At 39.4% G+C, this 22783-nt stretch overlaps 1 protein-coding gene across 1 annotated transcript in view; it reads right to left on the bottom strand.

Annotated features, from left to right (window-relative positions):
• Positions 1–264: 264 nt before the first annotated feature.
• The window catches only part of Pi4k2b (phosphatidylinositol 4-kinase type 2 beta), a 35476-nt gene continuing 12957 nt past the window's right edge, over positions 265–22783 (bottom strand). The window contains exons 5-10 of the mRNA XM_036201058.1: positions 21734–21887; positions 20282–20349; positions 18077–18176; positions 12446–12579; positions 10814–10873; positions 265–2204 (exon numbers count right to left, since the gene is read on the bottom strand). Coding sequence (XP_036056951.1) covers positions 2031–2204; positions 10814–10873; positions 12446–12579; positions 18077–18176; positions 20282–20349; positions 21734–21887 — 690 coding nt within the window. The 3' untranslated portion in view covers positions 265–2030. The remainder of the gene's footprint in view (positions 2205–10813; positions 10874–12445; positions 12580–18076; positions 18177–20281; positions 20350–21733; positions 21888–22783) is intronic.

Genomic DNA, 22783 nt, shown 5'->3' on the forward strand with positions numbered 1-22783 from the left:
AGAGGTGGTTCAGTGGTTAAGAGCACTGAGTAATGTTCCAGAGGAAGAGGAGGTGGCGGCGGCACACCCTTTAATTTCAGCAGTGGGGAGGCAGTCAAAACAAGCCTTTTCACCCTTAATTACTTCTTGTCAGGTGTGTGACCACAGCAACACAGAGGTAACTAATACATACATATGCCAGTCTATAAACAAAGCTATAAGCATTCTAAAAATTAAATACACAGGAGCAATGTAGCCTCAAGACAATGATTTTTATTCCTTTTGCTTATCATTTTTGACAATATAAATATACTCATTAAAAAATCCCACAATATTTAAATATCAATTAAGTTCATGAATGTTTACAAAACACAGCCTAAGTACTTTCACTTGTAATCTTTAAATATCTCAACTACTCTAACACGGTCAGACAGTTAAAAATATTCTTCAACTATTTTAATTTTAGACTATAGAACAGTAGTAATTTACTAAGTTCTTTGTTATAAAAATTAATATAGCAATACTCAAAATACTAAAAAAAAAAACTTTTTGTGAAAGCCATACTACAGCAAAGGCAACTATGCCCTCTCTTGCAGAAGACATCTTAGAAAGGCACATTTTAATGACTAGTATCTGCCAACAGGTGGTGGTATAATTTGATATTCCACTCAAGTTCCATTATCTCCAAGCTGAGCTAATGGAAGGTCAGAAGAGGTAGGAGGACACAGGTTTCCAACTGAGCACTCGGGCAGTGGTGTGCTCACTCATTACATCACTGAGACTCAGGTACAGATGTGACAGGAGACTACGAGTCTGCCCACCCTAATGTAACCAACCACCTGGAGACACTTTCATACAAGAATAGCTCATTACAAAATCCTAAGACAACACACTACAAATGAAAGGTTTTGAGCCTGAAGCAAGACATCAATGCTCTCTTCTCTGCAGTCACAATTCCCTGTTGGGCTCATTTCCACTTACATGCCTTGGTGACTAAACAGTGCTACAAATTCCAAAGAGCTCACAGATGCTCAAGCTGCAACAAGGAAGAGATGTTTAAAATCCATGGGATAGTCTGAGTCACGTTCCCTTCCGATTCAGAGTGGGTCGACTGTTTCCAAGGCTTTCGGACCCTTGACCCCAGCTGAAATTCAGTATACACTTTCAGGGTATGTATGGTTTACTTTGCAGTGATGTTCAATACTAACTGATGTACTAAACAGTTAAGATTAGTATTTTGAAGTACTAATTTTCAAATGATCCCATATGAGAAACAAAAGGGGATTTTTAAAGCAATGTTGTAATTTTAAAATACTGGAGCTCTACCTTAATTTCACATTATTCCATTTAGCTCTCAGTTATTTCATTTTTATAAAAAGGAGGGGAGATGTCTTTAGATTTTTCTCCCCCATTAAAACAGAAGAGCTCACTAACTAAGATATCAAAGTACAAAAATAATGGTCATCTGTCTGTCACCTGGGCAGCATTCACCTTCCAGGTCCCCAGTAGTGCCCACATTTGGGCCCTTCTTCCAGTTTTAAAACAGCAGCTTTCAAATGGAGCTTTAGTCTCCCTGTTTTCTCACTGGCGACTCTGTGAAGAGTCCACAAGAGCAGTTTCTGGCTTGACCACCCTCAGAGGTCTTTTGGAATGAATGCAAGAAGATTTTTCTCATGTTTAAAAAGTATATAAAAAGTTTCAGCATCCAAAGTCAACCTTTCTTTTCTAGTTGGAATTCTAGAAAACAATTATAGTCATGCTAGCATGTATAAACCACAAAATTACTTTTTAAAGTAATACAACATAAAGTACAAATTTTCTATAAAAATATAGTATAGGAGATATATCACTTCTTCCCTGAAATAGAAATTTAATATTTGGAGAAAAAATCGTAAACTTTTGATTACATTCAAAATATAGTATTATTTTGTCTATATTTAAAGACTTGAATTATTTGAGGTTTTGGCAACTGGTGCTCTCAGCAGCAGATTTACATCAGTGTAATATTTTATCAGAAGAGTAACACCACACAGTTGTTCCCCTTACATCTGCTACCAGGAAGAAAAGAATGGCTTCCTGCAGTGGACAGTCTGGGTGAAGGAGCTGCCTAGGTGTACAACCCGCCCCTGGCCGCCGCTTTTACTGCGCTCCACGATCACACCTGGCATCTGCACCAGCTGCACAGGACTCTTCCCATCTCTCAGTGCCTGAGTGAGGTTTAAGATCTGTGGAAAAAGAGAGACTCTCATCAATCTGGAGTAAGTGCTATACATATGTACCACACATATGTATACACATTCAAATACACATGGATGCTCAAGGTTAGAACATAAACAGCCTTACCAACCAACTGCAGTGACATCAGAGACTAAAGAAATCAAAAGGCTTATACAACATTCTGATAGAGAACTTAAATACTGTTTTAAATGTCAAGTGATTGCCTTTCTACCATTTCCTGTGACAGTCTTATTAAATAAGAAACATAGAGCCGAATACAGGGGTGCAAGCTCTAGAGATCAGAGCAAGAGAGATAGCCACCAAACTAACCTTAACTTACCACACAGCCATTGCTTCCCAAGAGAACTGAATCAGCTTCTTCCTGTCTAACCTGTGCCTTTATTGCCTTGCTGTTCTGTCTTCTCATTGGCTCTACACCCAGCCACATCACTTCTTTGTCACTGCCTGTCTATATAGAACTCCAGGTCTCTATGGTTGTTGCTGGGATTAAAGGCTTGAACATACAGAGACTCTGCCTGCCATGTGATCAGATTAAGGACATGTGCTACCACGACTTGACTTTAGTTTATGATTGGCTATGACCTCTGATCTCCAGGTAAACTTTATTTATTAACATACAAATAAAATATCACCACATTTCAGCACAAATAAAATATCAGCACATGCTAGAAACATGACTACTAAAATAAACACCCATAATTTCTGCCTTCATGTTAGCAGGGGACAAGGGTCAGTAAACACTAATAGGTAAACTGTGCAGTAGAAGGGGAAACATGAAGCAGGCCCAAAGTAGATGAAAGAATCAGTCATCTATTGAAAATAAAATTTTAAAAGCCTTTCAAATAGGAAAAACAAAACCAGGGAGTTTAAACACACACACACACACACACACACACACACACTTTTTTTTTTTTTTTTAAATAAATACATGCACATGATCTGTGCTCATTCAAAGATAACTTGGAATCTCTACTTTGGGGCATATAAGTAAGTTTATGAACCTCAATTCATAGCTAATAGCTAATTCTAGTTCTTATTCATATACATGGGGAGGGGAGACAGTGTCTCACTCTAGCTGGCTTCCAATTTGGAAAGTCCTCCTCCTGCCTCTGCCTTCTGAATGCTAGAACTAAAGGTGTTTGTCACTGTGCCAGCTATAATTTTTTTTTTAATTTTTTTCCTTTCATTCTTTATGTAGCCCTGGCTGTCCTGCAACTTAGCTATTTAGACCAGGCTGGCCTCCAACTCAGAGATCTACCTGCCTCTGCCTCCCAAGTGCTGGGATTAAAGGTGTGTGTGACCATGTCTGGCATTATAGATACAATTGTAATAGTTCATGGAGGCAGAGGCAAGTTGATCTCCCATAGGTTCAAGGCTAGTCTGGTGTAAATAATGAAGCCAGGTGGTGGTGGCGCACACCTTTAATCCCAGAGCTCGAGAGGCAGAGCCAGGTGGATCTTTGTGAGTTCGAGACCAACCTGGTCTAGAGAGCGAGATTCTAGAAAGGTGCAAAGCTACACAGAGAAACCCTGTCCGCCCCGCCCTCCAAAAAAGTTAGAAGATAGTCAGGACTACATAGAAAGACTTTCAAAAAAACAAAAACAAAACTCCCACAAACTCACTCTGTTGACCAGGCTGGCCTTGAACTCAGAGATCTGCCTGCCTCCCCAGTGTTGGGATCAAAGGCGTGTACTACCATGCCTAGCTAGGATAACTTCTTTTCAGGACAGTTAAAAAAAATATGACCAGGCCCATGGTCAAGATCCATTATGCTTTTTGGCTATCAGAAAGCTCAAAATCAAATTAAAACTAGGAAACCGAGTCTGGGAGATGGCTCATTGCCACAAAAACATGGGAACCAGATAGAGTTTGGATTCCCAGAGTCTGCATACAAGCAAGGTGGGAAGAGCAGAGACAGGTGGTCCCCAGAGCAAGCTCATGGGAAGACCACCTCAATATAGAAGGAGGAAAGCAACCGGGGCAGACATCTGTTGTCTATTTCAAGATGCACACACACCAACACACAGTGTCAAGGAACATTCCTTGACACTGTGTAATAATATGTCACTGTGACTGGTTTAATAAAAAGCTAAGCAACTGGGTTGGGGATTTAGCTCAGCGGTAGAGTGCTTGCCTAGCAAGCGCAAGGCCCTGGGTTTGATTCTCAGCTCAAAAAAAAAAAAAAAAAAAAAAAAAGAGCTAAGCAGCCAATAGATAGGCAGGATTTTGGGGCAGAGAGAATGCTGGGAAGAAGAAGGTGGAGTCGCCAGCCAAGCACAGAGCAAAGGAGACAAACAGCATGGGCATTACAGGGTTAAGGTAATAAAGCCATGAGGCAGAAAGAAAATTAATAGAAATGGGTTAATTTAAGTTATAAGAGCTAGTCAGGCCGGGAGGTGGCGGTGGCGGAGCAGCACACCTTTAATCCTGGCACCCGGGAGGCAGAGCCAGGCAGATCTCTCTGTGAGTTCGAGGCTAGCCTGGTCTATAGATCGAGATCCAGGACAGGCACCAAAACTACACAGAGAAACCCTGTCTCGAAAACAACAACAAAAACCCAAACAAACAAACAAAGAGCTAGTTAGAAATAAGCCTAAGCTACTGGCTGAGCTTTCATATTTGAGAGCTGGCTGGAGGCACAGAAAAATCCACCTACAAAAGGCGCCCAATGTCCAGGCACGTATTTCTACATAAGACCTGAGAAAACTTAAAAAAAGGTTTTGGGGGCTGGAGAGATGGCTTAGAGGTTAAGAGCACTGACTGCTCTTCCAGAGGACCTCGGTTCAATCCCCAGCACCCACATGACAGCTCACAACCCATATGGCAGCTCACAACTGTCTGTAACTCCAGTTCCAGGAGACCTTGACATAGACATACACACAGGCAAAACACAAATGTATATAACATAAAAATCAGTCAATTACTTAAAAAAATTTAACATACATTTATACAAACACATACACTCTCACTAACACACATGAACACATACATTTATACACATACACACTCTCACATAAACACATATGCTGTGGATATCGCTCTGTGTAAATAAAGTTCTGATTGGCCAGTGGCCAGGCAAGAAGTATAGGCGGGACAAGAGAGAAGAGAATTCTGGGAAGTAGAAGGCTGGGGAGAGACACCACCAGCCGCCGCCATGAAAAGCAACATGTAAAGACACTGGTAAGCCACAAGCCATGTGGCAAAGTATAGACTAACAGAAATGGGTTAATTTAAGAAAGAAGAAGCAGATAACAAGAAGCCTGCCACGGCCATACAGTTTCTAAACAATGTAAGTTTCTGTGTGCTTTCTTGGTTAGGTCTGAGCGACTGTGGGACTGGCGGGTAAGAGAGATTTGTCCTGACTGGGCCAGGCAGGAAAATTCCAACTACACACATACACATACATACACACTCAAACACACTCTCAGATATACCCTCACACATAAACATATACACATACTCACGTACATAATCATAAACAAACACTCACACTCTACATGCACATTTACACATATACACTCACATTTAAAGCTGAAAGAAAAACAAAAAACAAAAACAAAAAAAAGGTTTTAAATACATAAAACCAGAGCCAAACTCGGCTTCCTAGTCCCACAGTCTCTCACACAGGCTGAGGTACAGAGACTCGTCTCTTGGCCACTGCCTGTGGGCTTCAGCTGCCAGTATGCCATGAGCTAAGATGCATGGCAGTGTAAGATTTTGCTCAGACAGACAGAAAAGGTTACAGATACACAGTAAAGCAGGTTCAGATGGAAGAAAACCTCTAAACAGGTTACATTGTGTTTAAAAATGTGCACAGGCTTAAGAAAGAAAATATATACAGTCATAGAAAAAAGTAAGTCATTTACAAATAATACAAAAAAGAAAAGCCATGTAAAAATAGAAAGTACACAGAGAGTCTGGATCCTGTACAGTGTTTGTTGTATTGACTTCAAATTTTTTATTGTTGATGAGCGAACAATAGCTGCTGACATTGGAATATAAAAATTACTAAACAGTCTATATAATTTTAAAATATCTTAACTTCAAAACGTATGTCAAAAAATATGTTATGTTGGGGAAGAGGTTATGTTTTTGTTTCTACAGGAAACAAAAGGCTGTGGATTTGATCAAGGTTGATGGAGATCAGATTTGATCAGGGAAGACTCCCTGAAAATCCTGGTTATAGACATAAAGAAATAAACCTAAAATAACTACATGACAAATAACATATATTTTACCCACTCAAACATAAAACAAAAAATCATCTTTGGCTGGCTTATGTAAAATGTACAGCCCATACTTGTATTAATGCAGACATGGATGTTACCTTTGTAAGTTTGTGTGTTTTCAAAACAAGGGGACCAGATACCAATGAAAACAAGTGGCTCACATCCAGCCTCTCAGAATGCTTATGTTGCAGTTTCCTCAGAATTATGCATGCAGAACAGGCTGAGATAGTCTAGCCTCACAGACTACTCTAGCCAGGACTTGACCATTATCATAATTTTCTAAGGGTCCCCCAAAGATGCCAGCACCTCCAGACAACAGGAAACAGTCTAGAGAACACAACACCCACATTCCCAAAAGATGAGGTGGATGGTTTTGGTCAGTGGGTTATGGATGTTTATCATTGTTTAGGAGGGTTGGTTACAAACTGTTATCAGTCACAGTCAGGACAAAAAAAAAAAACAACAAAACTAAACAAAGGAGATTAGATTCAGGGATCTCCTTCTGAAGAGAAAAAGGGAGGAGTGGAATGTTGAGTCTATTTTTGAACAACTAGTCTCAAATATTTTACATTGGTATGAATTTTTTATATATTGATACAAATTTAAAGTCATTTTTATTATACTTTATATATATGTTTCTATTCTTATTTAAGGTATTGTACCTATGCAGCTTACTTAAAAATGTAAAGTTTTAGTCCTTGGAAGCTATTGAGGATAATAAAAAAATGTAGTTTAGTAGTCACCTATAACAATCAAACTTGTAGTCATGTTATGTATGTTTTTAAGGTCAAACAGAGATGTATTTTAGATAGACAGATGGTCTTCAAACACTTCAAAGACCTACAGAATATGGTGTTTAAAATGTTTTGTTAACACAGGGCTTTTCATAACAGGAACAATTTACTTCAGAGAAGATGATGGGCATCGAAGATACTCCATATGGAGTTTGTTTTCAGCATGGCAAAACTAGCCATTTAGGCAAAAAACTGCTCTTGTCTTAACTGCTGATAGTACGCTATACAAACTGGACAAGCAGGATACAAAGGAAAAACACCAGTGAATTTTGACAAGGCAGGATAGTCTTTCAAAATTCCTGCTTCATAGAAAGTCTGCCAGACATTCTACAAGATGTACAGGAAAGTGACTGCTGAACTTTGCCAAAACAAGTCAGGACAGTCCTTCAGGATTCCCATTCACAGAAAAGTCTGGCAGACATTCTAGACTTGCAGGCAGAAGATGGATGCTCCAACATAGCAGAGGAACCTTGGGTGACTGTCCAGGGAGCCAGATGTCTCTGTCCTTTCTTAGTTTTAGAAGTTGCTTGCTCTGCACTTCCTGTATACTCAGGTAATATTAAATCTTTCTTAGATCTATGATGGAGTTAAAGACTAAATAAAGACTAGATCTTTAGTCATGACAGAAAGTAAATTAGGAACAAAACTTTGGACTCATCAAGCAAAGACAGGTAATGGAGTATTTTCTCTAAATCTGCCAAATACAAATGGACTGGGCATTGTAAATCTAATTCTTATTTGATAATATTTTTTTTTTTTTTTTTTTTGGTTTTTTGAGACAGGGTTTCTCTGTAGCTTTGGAGCCTGTCCTGGACTAGCTCTATAGACCAGGCTGGCCTCGAACTCTCAGAGATCCACCTGCCTCTGCCTCCCGAGTGCTGGGATTACAGGCATGCGCCACCACCACCCGGCTGATAAATATTCTTATTGTATATAGTTTCTTTTGTTAAAGTTAATACCTTTCCTTTCCATTTAAACAATACCTGATAATTGTTCTTATTGTATGTAGTTTTACTTTGTTAGAGTTAAAATCTTTCCTTTTTATTTAGACAAAAAGGGGGAAATTAGTGTAATATTCCTTTACACTGTGTGAAGATGTTACTGTGATTGGTTTAATATAAAGCTAAATGGCCAATGGCTAGGCAGGATATTTGGGGCAGAGAGGATGATGGGAAGAAGAATCGCCAGCCAGATATGGAGGAAGCAAGAAAGCAGCAAGAGCAGTACAGACTAAAGGTAATAAAGCCACAAGGCAGGAAGTAAATTAATAGCAATGGTTTAAGTTGTTGTTGTTGTTATTATTATTATTGGTTTTTCAAGATAGGGTTTCTCTGTGTAGCTTTGGAGCCTGTCCTTGAACTCACTCTGTAGCCCAGGCTGGCCTCGAACACCCAGAGATCTGCCTGGCTCTGCCTCCCAAGTGCTGGGATTAAAGGTGTGCACCACCACCGCCCGGCTAGAGTTATAAGAGTTAGTTATAAACAAGCCTAAGCTATCTGTTGAGCATTCACAAATAATAATAAGTCTCCATGTGGTTATTTAGGAGCTGGCTGGAGGGACAGAAAAATCCACCTATACACACATATACAAACCACACACATATTCAAAAATAAAATTAGAATATATCAAATCAAATTTCATAATCAAGACACTATCATTTTATTCTTTTCTCCAGATCTTGACCCTGTCATGCACTTCTTTCTCTGTCTCTCTCTCTCTGTCTCTCTGAGACAAGATCCTGTTATGTAGTCCATGCCGACCTTGAACTGGGGCTCCTTGTGCCTCGGCCTCCAGAGTACTGGGATTATGGTTGTGCACTACCATGGCTAGCTCTACACACCTGTTTTTGTAATGACTAACTTCTTTGGAATGAGAGGCTATGAATAAATGAACTCTAGATAGCAGATACCCATGGCATGTCTTATCAAACTTCAGAGCTCAATGTTATCACCTTCTCAGGCAGGTAGGGTTTTTTATTTTGTTTTATTTTAAATTTCTCATGTGTGAACTTCAAGCTATCTGAAACTTACACAAATGTTTGTAACATTTTAAATTTAAAATGGCATTCCTACAATAAACACAGAGAAGTTCCCTCTTCTCTATGGGTTTCAGTTACCCGTCACAGTCAACCTAAATTTGAAATTATTGAAAGGAAAAAATTGAAAAACAAGGAATTTGTAAGTTTCAATATATTATTATAATTACTTCTTTTTTTTACATTGTCACTGCTAATCAAGTTTTGTCATAGGTTATTTGTCTACATTGCTTGGTTTCAGGTGCTGCTTGAAGACTTGGGACAGATCTCTAGAGGATATACATCCTTTAGGATAAAAGTCTAGAAGATGAACTTGTTTCAAGCAACAAATCAAGTTGTGCCTTGATTCCTTCCACCTGTAAGTGCAGTTAAATCTACTAAGGGATGGTGCCACTTGCTCTGTAAGTGTGTGCATGGGTCCCTCGTCCCTTCTACTTACAGGACAGCCTCCCAGCTGCGTGCCCCGGCCTGGCTCATCTGTGAAGGAAGCACAGACTGCTGCTTCACCCTCCACGGTTTTACCATTAGGGAGCCTGTTTCTTACCAAGACACACACACACACACACACACACACACACACACACACACACAACCTCACAGGAATTTTAGATTGTTTCTCTCCTATGATAACTCTTCTTCAATGCTAAACTCCTAACTTCTGTAATCTCTTCCAGCTGGAATTCATACTCTAGCTCTTCAGGGCCTCTGCAATGTTAACTTTATCTTACTAGTTAGATCTGATTTCATACTGACCATTATACCACTGGGTATAATTCAATAGTCAATGGAAAAACTAGACTCATTTTGACACAACACAGAAGCAAATGGCTATACTATATTAGGATGAGGACATTAGTTTAGAGTCACTAAAGGTAGCTTTCATCTCAAATCTTCCTTTTGGAACACAGTTGAACCAGATGGTATTGCTTGTGAGTGAGCATGCCTTTCAGGCGCCCACGCCCACAGGCCTAAGGCCTTTATCTCAGGTCCAAGTGGTAAGGGAGAGGAGTAAGAAGACTGAGATGAAATCATGTGGTCCTCTCATAGTCAGCACACAACCTTGCTGATGTAATTGCTCTAAAAAAGCCAACTATGTTCCAGATGGAAAATTACCTCCTGGCAGAAGACTCTGGTATGGAAAGATTTGTGCAAGTGTATCTGAGGAAGAAAAAGGTAGGACACTCAGAAAACAGTCATCAACATGGGGACGAGTGGGGCTGAGGATGTGGTTCAGTGGGAGAATGTTTGCCTACATGCATTGTGCAACCCGGATTCCACATGGAATGCTAAAGGGGCAGGAGGCAAGCACTTATGCTGAGCAAACAACTGGTTAGACAGCACCCAAGGGGACAACAGCTAATCATAGGGAAACAGTGGTGAACTATACTTAAACCAACGTCAGTGTTACCTGAGCTATCTAGTATCTAGGTTCAGCATTACAGGTAGCACTGGAGCTACACTTCGGTGTCATAGTGGGGGAAAGTTGATAACTGTCTCAAGCAAACATTCTTAACAAACAATATTAAACAGGTACCTACCTGACCTCTCATCACAGACATCTGACTTTCAAAAGCAGCTTTGTCAAATCCTTTGTCAGTCTGTTACAAAAAGGAGGGTGGGAGGTTAATTCCAAACACCATCAGCTTTGAAACAATAAACAAACCCTTCTATGTAGCAAAAAAAAAAGCCATAAGAAAGCTTTCCAATTGAAAACAAATGAAAAAAGAGTGGGGTTATTTTTGTTTGCTTTTTGAGACAAAGTTTTTCTGTGTAGCCTTGGCTGTCCTGGAACCGGCTCGGTAGATCAGGCTGATCTCCAACTCAAAAGAGATCTGACTGCCTCTGCTTCCCGAGTGCTGGGATTAGTGCACCACCACCACCAGGTGAGAAAAGAGTGTTTCAGTTTTGGGAAGTCTTAGAACAACAAGAAAAGTTTTATTTGCTTATACTCCAAACTTGCTCTAGTTTAATATGAGTCAATGGGTTTAGGCTTTTTTAAAACATTAAATCCTATCAAGTCACAAAACACACATTACAATTTAAAGAGTAATTTTGTAAAAATCCAGCTTGGAGAAAAAGTCATGATTTACTACTGAGTAGTAAACATAACTTTACAAATGTGTATATTATAAAAACAAAATTGCTATTCCTCTCCGTGTGTCAGGTTGTGCTGTAGGCAACATAAGAGGTAGATCTGCAAATGAGGCTTAACACAGCATATTTTTAAAAACTGCATTTTCTTTGACAGTCAAAACTAAATATTTTTAAAATTAGTATAAGGACAAATGTTTGTTTAATTTTGTCCTCTAAGAACTATGCGTACATCTGCACTTCTGCAGCCAAGAGTAAGCTATTGGTACAAAATGAAAACATTGCCAGGGTTGGAGAGATGACTCAATGGTTAAGAGTACTGGGGATGCTGGAAGTTTGATCCCACCCTCTTGTGGCCTCTTCCAGTCTCCATAGGTACTACACACACGGTATAGCCATATACCGAAAAGATAAGTATTTTTAAAATGCTGGTATAAGACAGATCTATGTTTATATTCCAAATCTGGGCAATGAACGTGATTTTTCTCAACATTAATTTCATCAACAGTTAAATGATAAAAATAGTGCTCCAGGGATGTTATAAGGCTTATGTGTCCCCAGTGTGATGAAATCTCATCTCTGCTGTTACGGCATTTGGACATGAGGTCTCTTAGTGGTAATCAAATCATGAAGGTGGACCTCCCAGGAATGGGGCTGGTTCCCTTAGAAGCAGCAATCCCGGAGCTAGCTTGTTCTCTTACAACATGTAAGAACGTAATGAACGAGAAGTCAATGGAATGCAAGCTGGAAGAAAGCCGCCTAAAAGCTGACCATGCCCCTACCCTGACCTCCGAGTTCAGGCCCTAGAACTGTTAGGAAGACATGGACATTGCATGAGTGGCCCAGTCTGAGGCCCCTTCTTAGGGCAGCCTGACCTACAGTCCTAACATCAATTCCTAACAATGGGGGGGGGGGGGCTGGAGATACAGCTCAGTGGTCAAATGCTTGTACAGCATGCAGAAAGCCCTCAGTTCAATCCTTAGCGCCACAGAAATACAAATGCAAAGTAAAATTTAATATAGACAACAATAACTGTATGCCCAGGAAGTCAAAACTACCCTCCAAACTAAACCTTTTACCTTAAAGAGTTCATGGAGATCTTCACACAGATCTTGTACAAAGTTCATGTCAGAGATACAGGGTAGAATCAAGTTTCGGATCTCTTCAGAAAAAGGAACTTTAGCTTGAGGGAGCCAAGCCCAGTGAAACGGGTCTAGTAGAAATAAACGTTAATGAGCGGCGAGTGATGGCTTGTTCAGACTCACACTTATCCTGGTCCTTCCTACAATTCCCAGCTTCTCCCAAATAAAGGAAAAGAAATTCTCAAAAGACAGCCATCCTTTACAACAGAAGCTATTCAGAGTCTGGACTCAGATGGCCAATCAGGATGACAATGCGTGGGAAGGTCTTGTCTGAAGCTGATCTGTTTCTGAGCATCACACAGTAAAGAGGGGGGCCTTGATAATGAATCTAATTCACACAGCCCTATCTCAAAAACCTGTATCAGAACACATCACATTTGGGGTTAAGAAACTGATGGTGCCAGGCGGTGGTGGAGCACACCTGTAATCCCAGCACTCAGGAGGCAGAGGCAGGTGGATCTCTGTGAATTCGAGGCCAGCCTGGTCTACAGAGCTAGTCCAGGACAGGTTCCAAAGCTACAGAGAAACTCTGTCTCAGAAAACCAAAAAAAAAAAAAAAAAGATGGGAACTTGTAATCACGCACACACCCAGATCAAGTCCCATGGACCAGAGCTCCTGTCTTCCACAACTACAAATGATCAAGAATTGAACTTGTACATAGAGGAAGCTCTAAAACTTAAAGTAATTAGGAACTCAATAAACGGCTTTAAAGGATAAAAAAAAATCACTCATTTGTGAGTCTAGGACTGGGAAGTAGCTTAGCAATAGACACAAAGCCGTGTTTGAACACTTGCTATGTGCTGGTGATGTTTGGGAAGCTGTGGAGCCTTCTGGACCTGGGATTTATGAAGCAGATGTAGGGCAACAGGAGTGGGATTAGGGAATTATAGTCTGTAGTTTTTTTGATGGATTAAAATGTGAAACATCTGCCTCATACATCTGTTCCCCTTTCCCACAACAATTTCTAACTATATGGCCCTACCTTGCCTGGAACATGTTATATAGACCAAGCTGGCCTTGAACTCAGAGATATGCTTGCTTCTGCCTCTAGAGTGCTGGGATTACAGGAGCACCACCACGCAGGGGACTGGCCTGCCTCACGCTTTTAGGGCTTCCTCCACCATCCATTCCCTATTATGGATGGACTGAAACCCCTTAACCACGAGCCAGAATATACTCCTTCTGCCTAAAATTGCTTCAATAAGGCATCTGGTCACAGCAACAAGGAAAGTCTGTTTTTGTTTGTTTTGTTTGTTTTGTTTTGTTTGAGACAGGGTTTCTCTGTGTAGTTTTGGTGCCTGTCCTGGATGGATCTCACTCTGTAGACCAGGCTTGCCTCGGATTCAGAGATCCACCTGGCTCTGCTTCCGAGTGCTGGAATTAAAGGCATCTGTCAGCACCACCCGACTGCAACAAGTAAAGTCAACTGCTCTTAGATTCATCCCTTATTTCTACCCACCTCTTAGCACAGTGTGAGGCTTAAACTAGGTTTTACATGTATGGCCCACACTCCTTTAAGCTGTTTATTCTCTTAACAATTTCATTTTAAAAGTTCTTATTCTTTGTCTATTTCTGCTTCTAATCCCTGTCCTCCAATTCCCACTATCACCATCTACCTACACCACCTCCGTGCCACCCCCAAGCCTGCCTAAGGGCCTCTCACAGCTCAAGTGAGTCAGGCTACTCAGCCAGTAAGGTGCTGTGTCTCATCTCTCTTATACAGTTCTTCCACTGTGGCTTTGTGGACACTGCTCTCTAAAGTTTTCTTTCTGGCTTAAAAGGAAGGTACTCCCCATCTCTGCTGGCTTTCTCTCCCTCTTTGAATGTTACTGTTCTCCAAGACTCTATTAGTCCTTTTTCCCTTCATTAGGCACTCATCAAACTTTTATTGAGTATTTATATTCCTGGAATTGTGTTAGGCAATGGTATTTGTTCTCCATGATTTCCCTGGATGGCAGTAAATAAAGCCATGCCTTTCACTATAAAGACGACAGCTAAAACATCCCTATACCCTTAATACCAATTCTTCTGCAAGCTCCAGACCCTTGATCCCCAACTGCATATTTGGCAAAAGTTCCCAGATGTTTTATAGGAAGTTTACAAACCTACCACTTTAAAAAAGCAATTTGCATGTAGGTTTCAAATGGTTAGTGGGAAAAATAAAATGCAACCAGTGCATTTCAAATCAGTTCCACAAAACATGGGAAAAGAAAAAAGAAACGAATTAGAATTTATGGTAAATTAAAAATAAAAGTAAGAAATGGCCAAATCTACCAACAGTTTAAGCTACTCATTGAAAGACTCAGACTGGGTTAAAAGAAATCATCTGTTGCTTTATGTCATACCTAAAACAAAATGGTATAAGTTAAAAAATAGTATAGAATAATACCAAGTCAATGCTAACAAAAGGAAAGGCAGTGTAGCACCATTACAAAAGAAAAACAAAGGCAAAAAAATGGAGCAATAAAGTATATTATATTTCACACAAATGAATCCAGGAATATTAAACACTGGGCCTTTTGTATATGAAACACGAAGCCAAAAGATGGGAGAAGAAATTGATTTTAAAAAATCAGCTATGGCCTCTCAAGAGTTAATAGACTAAGTGATTAAAGACAAGTGGAGAGCATTCTAGGACTAATAACTAACTAACTAACAAATTAGTTTTAAAGAACAAATATAGGAAACTTTATGCCCACACATTCTTTCAAATATAGTCCTTTAAATGGATCATGTTTACAATCACAAAGAAATTATTAAATGAAAAAAATATCCATATAGGCGGGACAAGAGAGAAGAGATTTTTGGGAAGTAGAAGGCTGGGGAGAGACATTGCCAGCCGCCGCCATGAAAAGTAACATGTAAAGACATTGGTAAGCCATGAGCCATGTGGCAAAGTATAGATTAACAGAAATGGGTTAATTTAAGATAGAAGAAGTAGATAACAAGAAGCCTGCCGCGGCCATACAGTTTGTAAGTAATGTAAGTTTCTGTGTGCTTTTTTGGTTGGGTCTGAGCGTTTATGGGACTGGCGGGTGAGAGATTTGTCCTGACTGGGCCAGGCAGGAAAACTCTAACTACAAATGGCGGCAGCAGGAAGTAGTAAGAGAAACTACGCCCACATTCCCAACATTATCAAGCTGGCTTTGGAGATGGAATTGGCTCACTCCTTCTCTAAACCCAGACATATTGCTAAAAGAAAAGGTTAAGAGATTTTTGTATCCCAAATCAGAAGAGCCCTCTGATGTAGGACAGAAAAATAACCAATAATTTTATTTAAAATAGGTTGATTATAAATACAATCTTTTTCTAAAGATAAAAAGGGGATATGATAGATATGATAGGATGAAAGGGTAGATTAATGAACTTATTTCTAAAGAGCAACAACTTGTTTAAAATGTTTTACATTGGTATAGATTTTAGTCTATTGATACAAACTTAAAGTTAATTTTGTTATACTGTGTGTATATTTCTACTCTTGTTTAAGGTATTATGCTTGTACAGCTCATTTAAAATTGTAATGGATAATTTAAAATAGATTAATAATTAGTCATCTATGATAATCATACTCATAGCCATGTTAGTTAAGTCTTCTAGGTATACACAGAGATATTTCAGATAGATAGGTAATCTTCAAATACTTCAAAGACCTAAAGAATATGGCATTTAAAATATTTTTAAAATTTAGACTTTCTGGACAGTGAGACATGGCTGCTCCTGGCAGCACCAATTTACTTCAGAGAGGAGGATGGGCATCGAAGACACTTCATATGGAGTTTATCTTCACCTTGACAAAAATAGCCATTTGGGCAAGAAACTGTTCTTGCCTGGACTGCTCGATCAACTGGACATGCAGTACCCATAGCAGCTGACCACTAAACTTTGCTTGACAAAGTGGTCCTCAGGCTCCTACTTCACAGAGGAAACTGCCAGACATTCTACAGGACACTGAGAGAAATGACCAAGAGACTCTAGCCCTGTGGGCTGAAGACAAATGCCCCAACATTACAAAGGAACATTAGGTGACTGTTCAGGCTGCCAGCTGTCTCTGTCTACCCTGCAAGACTCCCGAAAGTTGCTTGCATCCTTCTCCCAGTTCTCAGGTAATATTATATCCTTCTGAGGTCTTTGATGTGGTTGAAGGCTAGATAGTCATAATTTCCTCAGTTATGATAAAAGATAAGTTAGATATAAAACCTTAGACTCAAAAATATAAGATAGGATATCTTCTTTAATATTGTAACTGTAATTCTTGCTAGATAATTGTTTTGTTATATGTAATTTTACTATGTAAAAGTTAAAACCTTTAAAAAAAAAAGAAAAGGGGAAGTGCTGTGGATATCGCTCTGTGTAAATAAAGTTCTGATTGGCCAGTGGCCAGGCAGGAAGTATAGGCGGGACAAGAGAGAAGAGATTTCTGGGAAGTAGAAGGCTGGGGAGAGACACTGCCAGCCGCCGCCATGAAAAGTAACATGTAAAGACACTGGTAAGCCATGAGCCATGTGGCAAAGTATAGATTAACAGAAATGGGTTAATTTAAGATAGAAGAAGTAGATAACAAGAAGCCTGCCGCGGCCATACAGTTTGTAAGTAATGTAAGTTTCTGTGTGCTTTCTTGGTTGGGTCTGAGCGTTTATGGGACTGGCGGGTGAGAGATTTGTCCTGACTGGGCCAGGCAGGAAAACTCTAACTACATATCCATATAGGTCATATTTATACATCATAGCACAGTACACTGGAAAACTAAACTGATTTAGAATTTTTTTTGTTTTGTTTTGTTTTGAAGACAGAGTTTCTGTGTGTGTAGCCTTGACTATTCGGGAACTCACTCTGTAGACCAGGCTAGCCTCAAAGTTAGAGATCTGCCTCCTGAGTAATGAGACTAAAGGTGTACACCACCAATGCCAGGCTAGAAATATTTTTTATATAGAAATCTTTAGACTAAATATTCCTAAATGTCTACAGAGTGAGTTCCAGGACAGTTAAGGCTACACATAGAAACTCTGTCTCAAAAGAGAAAAGAAAAAGAAAAAGAAGAGGAGGAGGAGGAAGAGGAGGAGAAGGAAGAGGAAGAGGAAGAGGAAGAGGAAGAGAAAGAAGAAGAAGAAGGAGGAGAAGAAGAAGAAATAATTCAAGATATGGACAATTTTAAATACAACAGAAATGTCCCAAACTGGCTCCAAATGTATCAAAAACAATCATCTTCATCAGTAAAGGCAGGAAAGGTAACTAAAACACCATGGAAGTGGCATAAGAGGGCTGAATCTTGCTAAAGGAATGGAGCCCAAAACATCAACACACAGCTCTACCAAGACATTCTGATACATCATTCCTATGTTAATACCTTAGAAATCAGAAGTCACCAAACCCATTTCCAAGACTAAAACCAAACAAGGTCATCCAAAAGTATACAAACAATATGTAGCAAGACTCAAGACTGTACCTTCAAAGCCCCAGGGGCTAGAACAGAGCCCTAACGAGTGATCACACTTTATCCTGTTCCCTCTGCTATTTCCATCTCCAACAATTCTGTGCCCTTTCCATCTGGGAGATCTCTAAATACTTACATGCTCTCCATTCATCAGGATGTTTAAAGGGAAATGCTAGCCCATTATCAATTGCAGCTATTTTAATAAGCAATTCTTTATCATTGATCCAGTTTGATTCCTAAAGGGAAAAAATGATCTGTTGATAGTAGATTCTACAAAAATATTTCCAAAGTATCAATTACTCACAATAATTATTGAGGGTTAAGTGCATGTTCTCTTGAAAAGCTCTAAAATTAAAATTAGGTTTTCAGAAAGAAAACAAAATCATGCAAGGAAGGAAGAGACAATCTTTATAAGCAGGAAACATTTCATAATTGCTATTTCTAAAAATTAGAATTATATATTTACTTAGTAAATGATTTAATTTTTTTTCCATCTCTGGAGAAGAAAGTTTGAAAATACTAACTTTGGAGAAAGAATCTAGACAACCCATTGCTTAAATGTTTGATATTTGTCTACTGTTACTTTCTTAAAAAAATTATTTGATTTTATGTAAATGGGTATTTGACTGCATGAATGCCTGGTGCACACAGAAACCAGAAGGGGGCGACAGATCTCCTGGAACTGGAGTTACAGAGAGGGTTGTGAGGTACCATGTGGGTACTAGGACTGAACCCAAATTCTCTAGAGAAGCAGCTGGTGATCTTAACCACTGAGCCATCTGCAGCCCCCATCACAGCTTCTTTTGCTTAGCATACTTTTAAGATCCACCCATGTTACTTTATGACTAAAGTTTGTTTTTTGATATCAATAAGTACTGTGCATACATAATTTTCAAGCTTCCTGGATAAATACTTAAAGTACAAACATTTCAAAGTGATGCAACAGCTTAAGTGATAACTTGAGAACACAGAGATTAAATATTGAAGACGTCTTATACATTCTACAATGTATATTTTTTAAACTTAAAAAACTATCCTAAAAGTGTATCTTATATAAATACCTGAAATTTAAACTTGTGCTAGTTTGAATGAGAATGGTCCCCAGAGGCTCTGTTTGAACACTTGGTCCCCAGTTGGTGGACCTGTTTGGGAGGGATTCGAAGGTGCAGTCTTGGAGGGGTGTCACTGAGGGTGGGCTTTGAGGTTTCAAAAGTCCATGCCATGCCCAGTTAGCTCTCTCTGCCTTGCGCTTGTGTTTCAAGATGTGGGCTCTCAGCTACTGCTCCAGCACCATGCCTACCTGCCTGCTGGCATGCTCCCCACCATAATGCTAAGGACTCTCATCCTCGGGGAGCCCCTAATAAACTTTCTTTCTATAAATTGCACATAAAAATCACGGTGCCTCTTCACAGCAAGAGAAGAGTGACTGAGATAGGCACCCAAAGTTAATAGCAATGAATCTGAAATATGTAATTCTGATAGTGTGGAGAATATATACAGGCTATTTTGTAAGTTGAAACCAGTTTTGTTTTTTTTTTAAGTAGAAGTACATTTTTAAAAAGTTCAGAGGATATGATCACAAGTGAAACAAATATTCCATTTTATTACATAATGTTGTATTACCTATCACTAAATAAAAATATTCAGAACAAACAGAATTAGTAAATACAAACATGTCCCTAGATACCAGAAACTTTAATTGCATAAAAAAGGTAAAGATGGTATTTCTACAAATGTCAAAAGCTTTACAAAAACTGAGTGGAGGTCATACTTGGTCTCCAATATAAACTAAAGAGATAGGAAGGAAAGCAAAGAGGGAGTGGAGGGGATTGTTCTAGAAGTACAGTCCAAAGCTGGGGAGATGGCTCTGTTGGCAAAACGCTTGCAGCACAAGCCTGAGACCCTGAGTTTCATACCCAGGACCCATGTGACAAGTCAGGTATGACAGTCACACCTGCAATGCTAGTGCCAAGGAGGCAGAGACCTCAATAGCTGGCCAGCCTAGTTGACTTGGCAAGCTCCAGGGAGATAGCCTGCTTCAAAAACAAGGTGAAGAACAACGTCAAGAGTCTGATGTGTGTGTGTGTGTGTGTGTGTGTGTGTGTGTGTGTGTACACATATACATGTATATTTTAAAGATTTGTTATGTATACAGTGTTCTGTCTGCATGTATGCCTGCAGGCCAGAAGAGGGTGCCAGATCTCATTACAGATGGTTGTGAGCCACCATGTGGTTGCTGGGAACTGGAAGAGCAGCCAGTGCTCTTAACCTCTGAGCCATCTTTCTAGTCCAAAAATCTGTTATATAAACTGAACACATACTTTTACTAAGTTTTCCTTACCTCTCTTTGAATTTTCTTTGCATATTTTGTCTTTTCATATTTGATTAGCCAATTATCATTTCCCCTGTCTTTCAAAAGAAATAAAAGTCTGTTAGTTGATATTCACAGATACTGTGGCTTCATACTAAGGGACATCTAAGCCCCCTGTTTTTGAGATTTTTGTTGGTTTTCTGTAGCACAGATTCACTCCAGATGTGCTGGCTAATCTTCTGTCAACTTGACACACAAGCCAGAGCCATCTGAGAGGAGGGCCTCTCAATTGAGAAGATGCCTCCATAGATCCAACTGTAGGGCATTTTCTTAATTTAGTGATTGATGGGATGGCCCAGTCCATTGTGGGTGGGGCCATCCCCTGGCTTACAGTCCTGGGTTCTATAAGAAAGTTGAATGAGCAAGCCAAGGGGAGCAAGCCATTATGGCTTCTGCATCAGCTCCTGACTCTGGGATCCTGCCCTGTTTGAGTTCCTGTCCTGATTTCCTTCAGTGATGAACAGCAATATGAGAGTGTAAGCCAAATAAACGCTTTCTTCCCCAACTTGCTTTTGGGGCATGGTGTTTCACTGCAGCAATAAAAACCCTGACTAAGACAACAGAAAAGTTCTGATTTACAACAACTTTAGAAACCTGGTCAATATAAGCTGACATTTACTAAACTTTTCTCTGTGCCAGATTATTTTTCTACGTGTTCTACATGAACTGATTTGACCCTTTGAACCCTACCCTGTAAGGTAAGGGCAACGGCTGGATCAAGGTTAATTAAAATCAAAGATAATGCCTTTTCGTTTGAGGAAGAAAGCACATTCAACCCAACGTCAACATTTGAGTACTCTGGACCAGTTTTAATATTAGCCTAAGACATTTAATTAAGAAAGTCAAACTGAGAAAATTATAGGATGCGTTTTAGAAGCTAATATAAGTAATGGAAAACAAACTCGAAAGCAGTAGTTCCCAAGCTGTAGAATGCATAAGGATCACCAAGAAGCCTTGTGAAGCACAGGCCTGGCCCCAACTTGTAATTTCTGTGGAGGGTGGTATCTGAGAAGACATGTGTTGGATAAGTTTTCATGAAATACCGACCTGAGAGTCTAGGGAACCATAGCTTTTTCCCATCTATACCACTGATCCCTCATAGAACAGCACAAACAAAAAGCTTAATGTTTCACAAACAACATAATGCAGTATTAAAGTAAGAATCTTTTCATCTACATGGAGAGCATTTCTAGTCTGTGGGCAATTCCACCTGAGTGGACGGGAAGTGGTCTCTGTGGCTCAGTATGAGTCAAGCCCTCAGCACAGGACTACCTGCCCAGGAGGGTCAGAGCTTCCTGTTTCCCAACACTGAGGAGGACTCAGCCTTGCGACTCTTGAACCAACACATTTACGGCTTTGATTTCAGGAATGACAATCTGATTTACAACTAAAGAGACTGAACAAGTGGGAGGAGGTCAATACCTGTGTTCCTGATGATGTAATCCAAAATCACTAATCTTTCAAACTGCAACTGAAATTGTTTTCTAATGTTTTCAGGCAGAGGCTCAGCTTCAAACTTCCTAAGCCAATACTCAGCCTCCCTGTAATGTTCCACAAACAGCTGAAAGGAACCAATCTATAATTTCAAGAACCATAGTTAGAAAGGGAAGTACAAAGGCATCACTCTTCAAATTTCTCAACAGTACCATCACAGAATGTTACATAAGCACTTAAGAAAAATAGCATTAATCCAGATAAGCCACATTTATTAAGATCATTTAACAGACTAGCTTACGTCATCACAAGAACACACAGCAACTAAAAAGGGCTCAATCCAAGACTTTTAGGGAGATATTTTAGGAAATTAAAAAGAGAACAAACAGATGCCCTAAAGGTGACACCTTAAGAATGCCACTTCCTACAAACAGGCATCAAAAGGACTGTACACGGTCACGGTAGTGCGATCTTCTCACTGAAGCAGCATTTCTGTCTCCTTTTCATAACACTAAGTACAAAAAATACATTTTAAAATACAATGGATTCTTTAGGCAGATCAGAGATCATATCATAAATTTTAAAGATTTAATCAACTGATTGTAGCCTTTCTAATGGCTTTTTAAAGAGTCTTTTCCTTGAAAATATGCCCATTTGAAAAAGCATTTTTATTATTAAAATTACTAGTTAATACTAAATAAGTTGATGTCAGAATACAAATTTCATCAGCAGATGACATACAGGTAATGAGCAACCTATTCTGCCTCACAAATGCAAGCAAACAAATTACCATAAAGAAGTCTGTTCACTGGCTTAACATTTTATATGCTTGTTAGAAGTTTTAACAACTTCCTAAAGGTTTTCTTCGAGCAGCATCATTTAGTCACACTTACTTTAGCACTTATTTAAGAAAATAGTAAAAATGTTCAAAACTGACTACCTGGGATGTCATTAAATAGAAAAATAAGTTAATTATAAATTTCTACTCCAATTGTTTTTTGTTTTTTTTCTCTGTGTACTTTTGGTGCGTGTCCTGGA

The sequence above is a fragment of the Onychomys torridus genome, chromosome 10 (genome assembly GCF_903995425.1).
Source record: "Onychomys torridus chromosome 10, mOncTor1.1, whole genome shotgun sequence".
In the NCBI taxonomy this organism is placed as follows: Eukaryota; Metazoa; Chordata; class Mammalia; order Rodentia; family Cricetidae; genus Onychomys; species Onychomys torridus.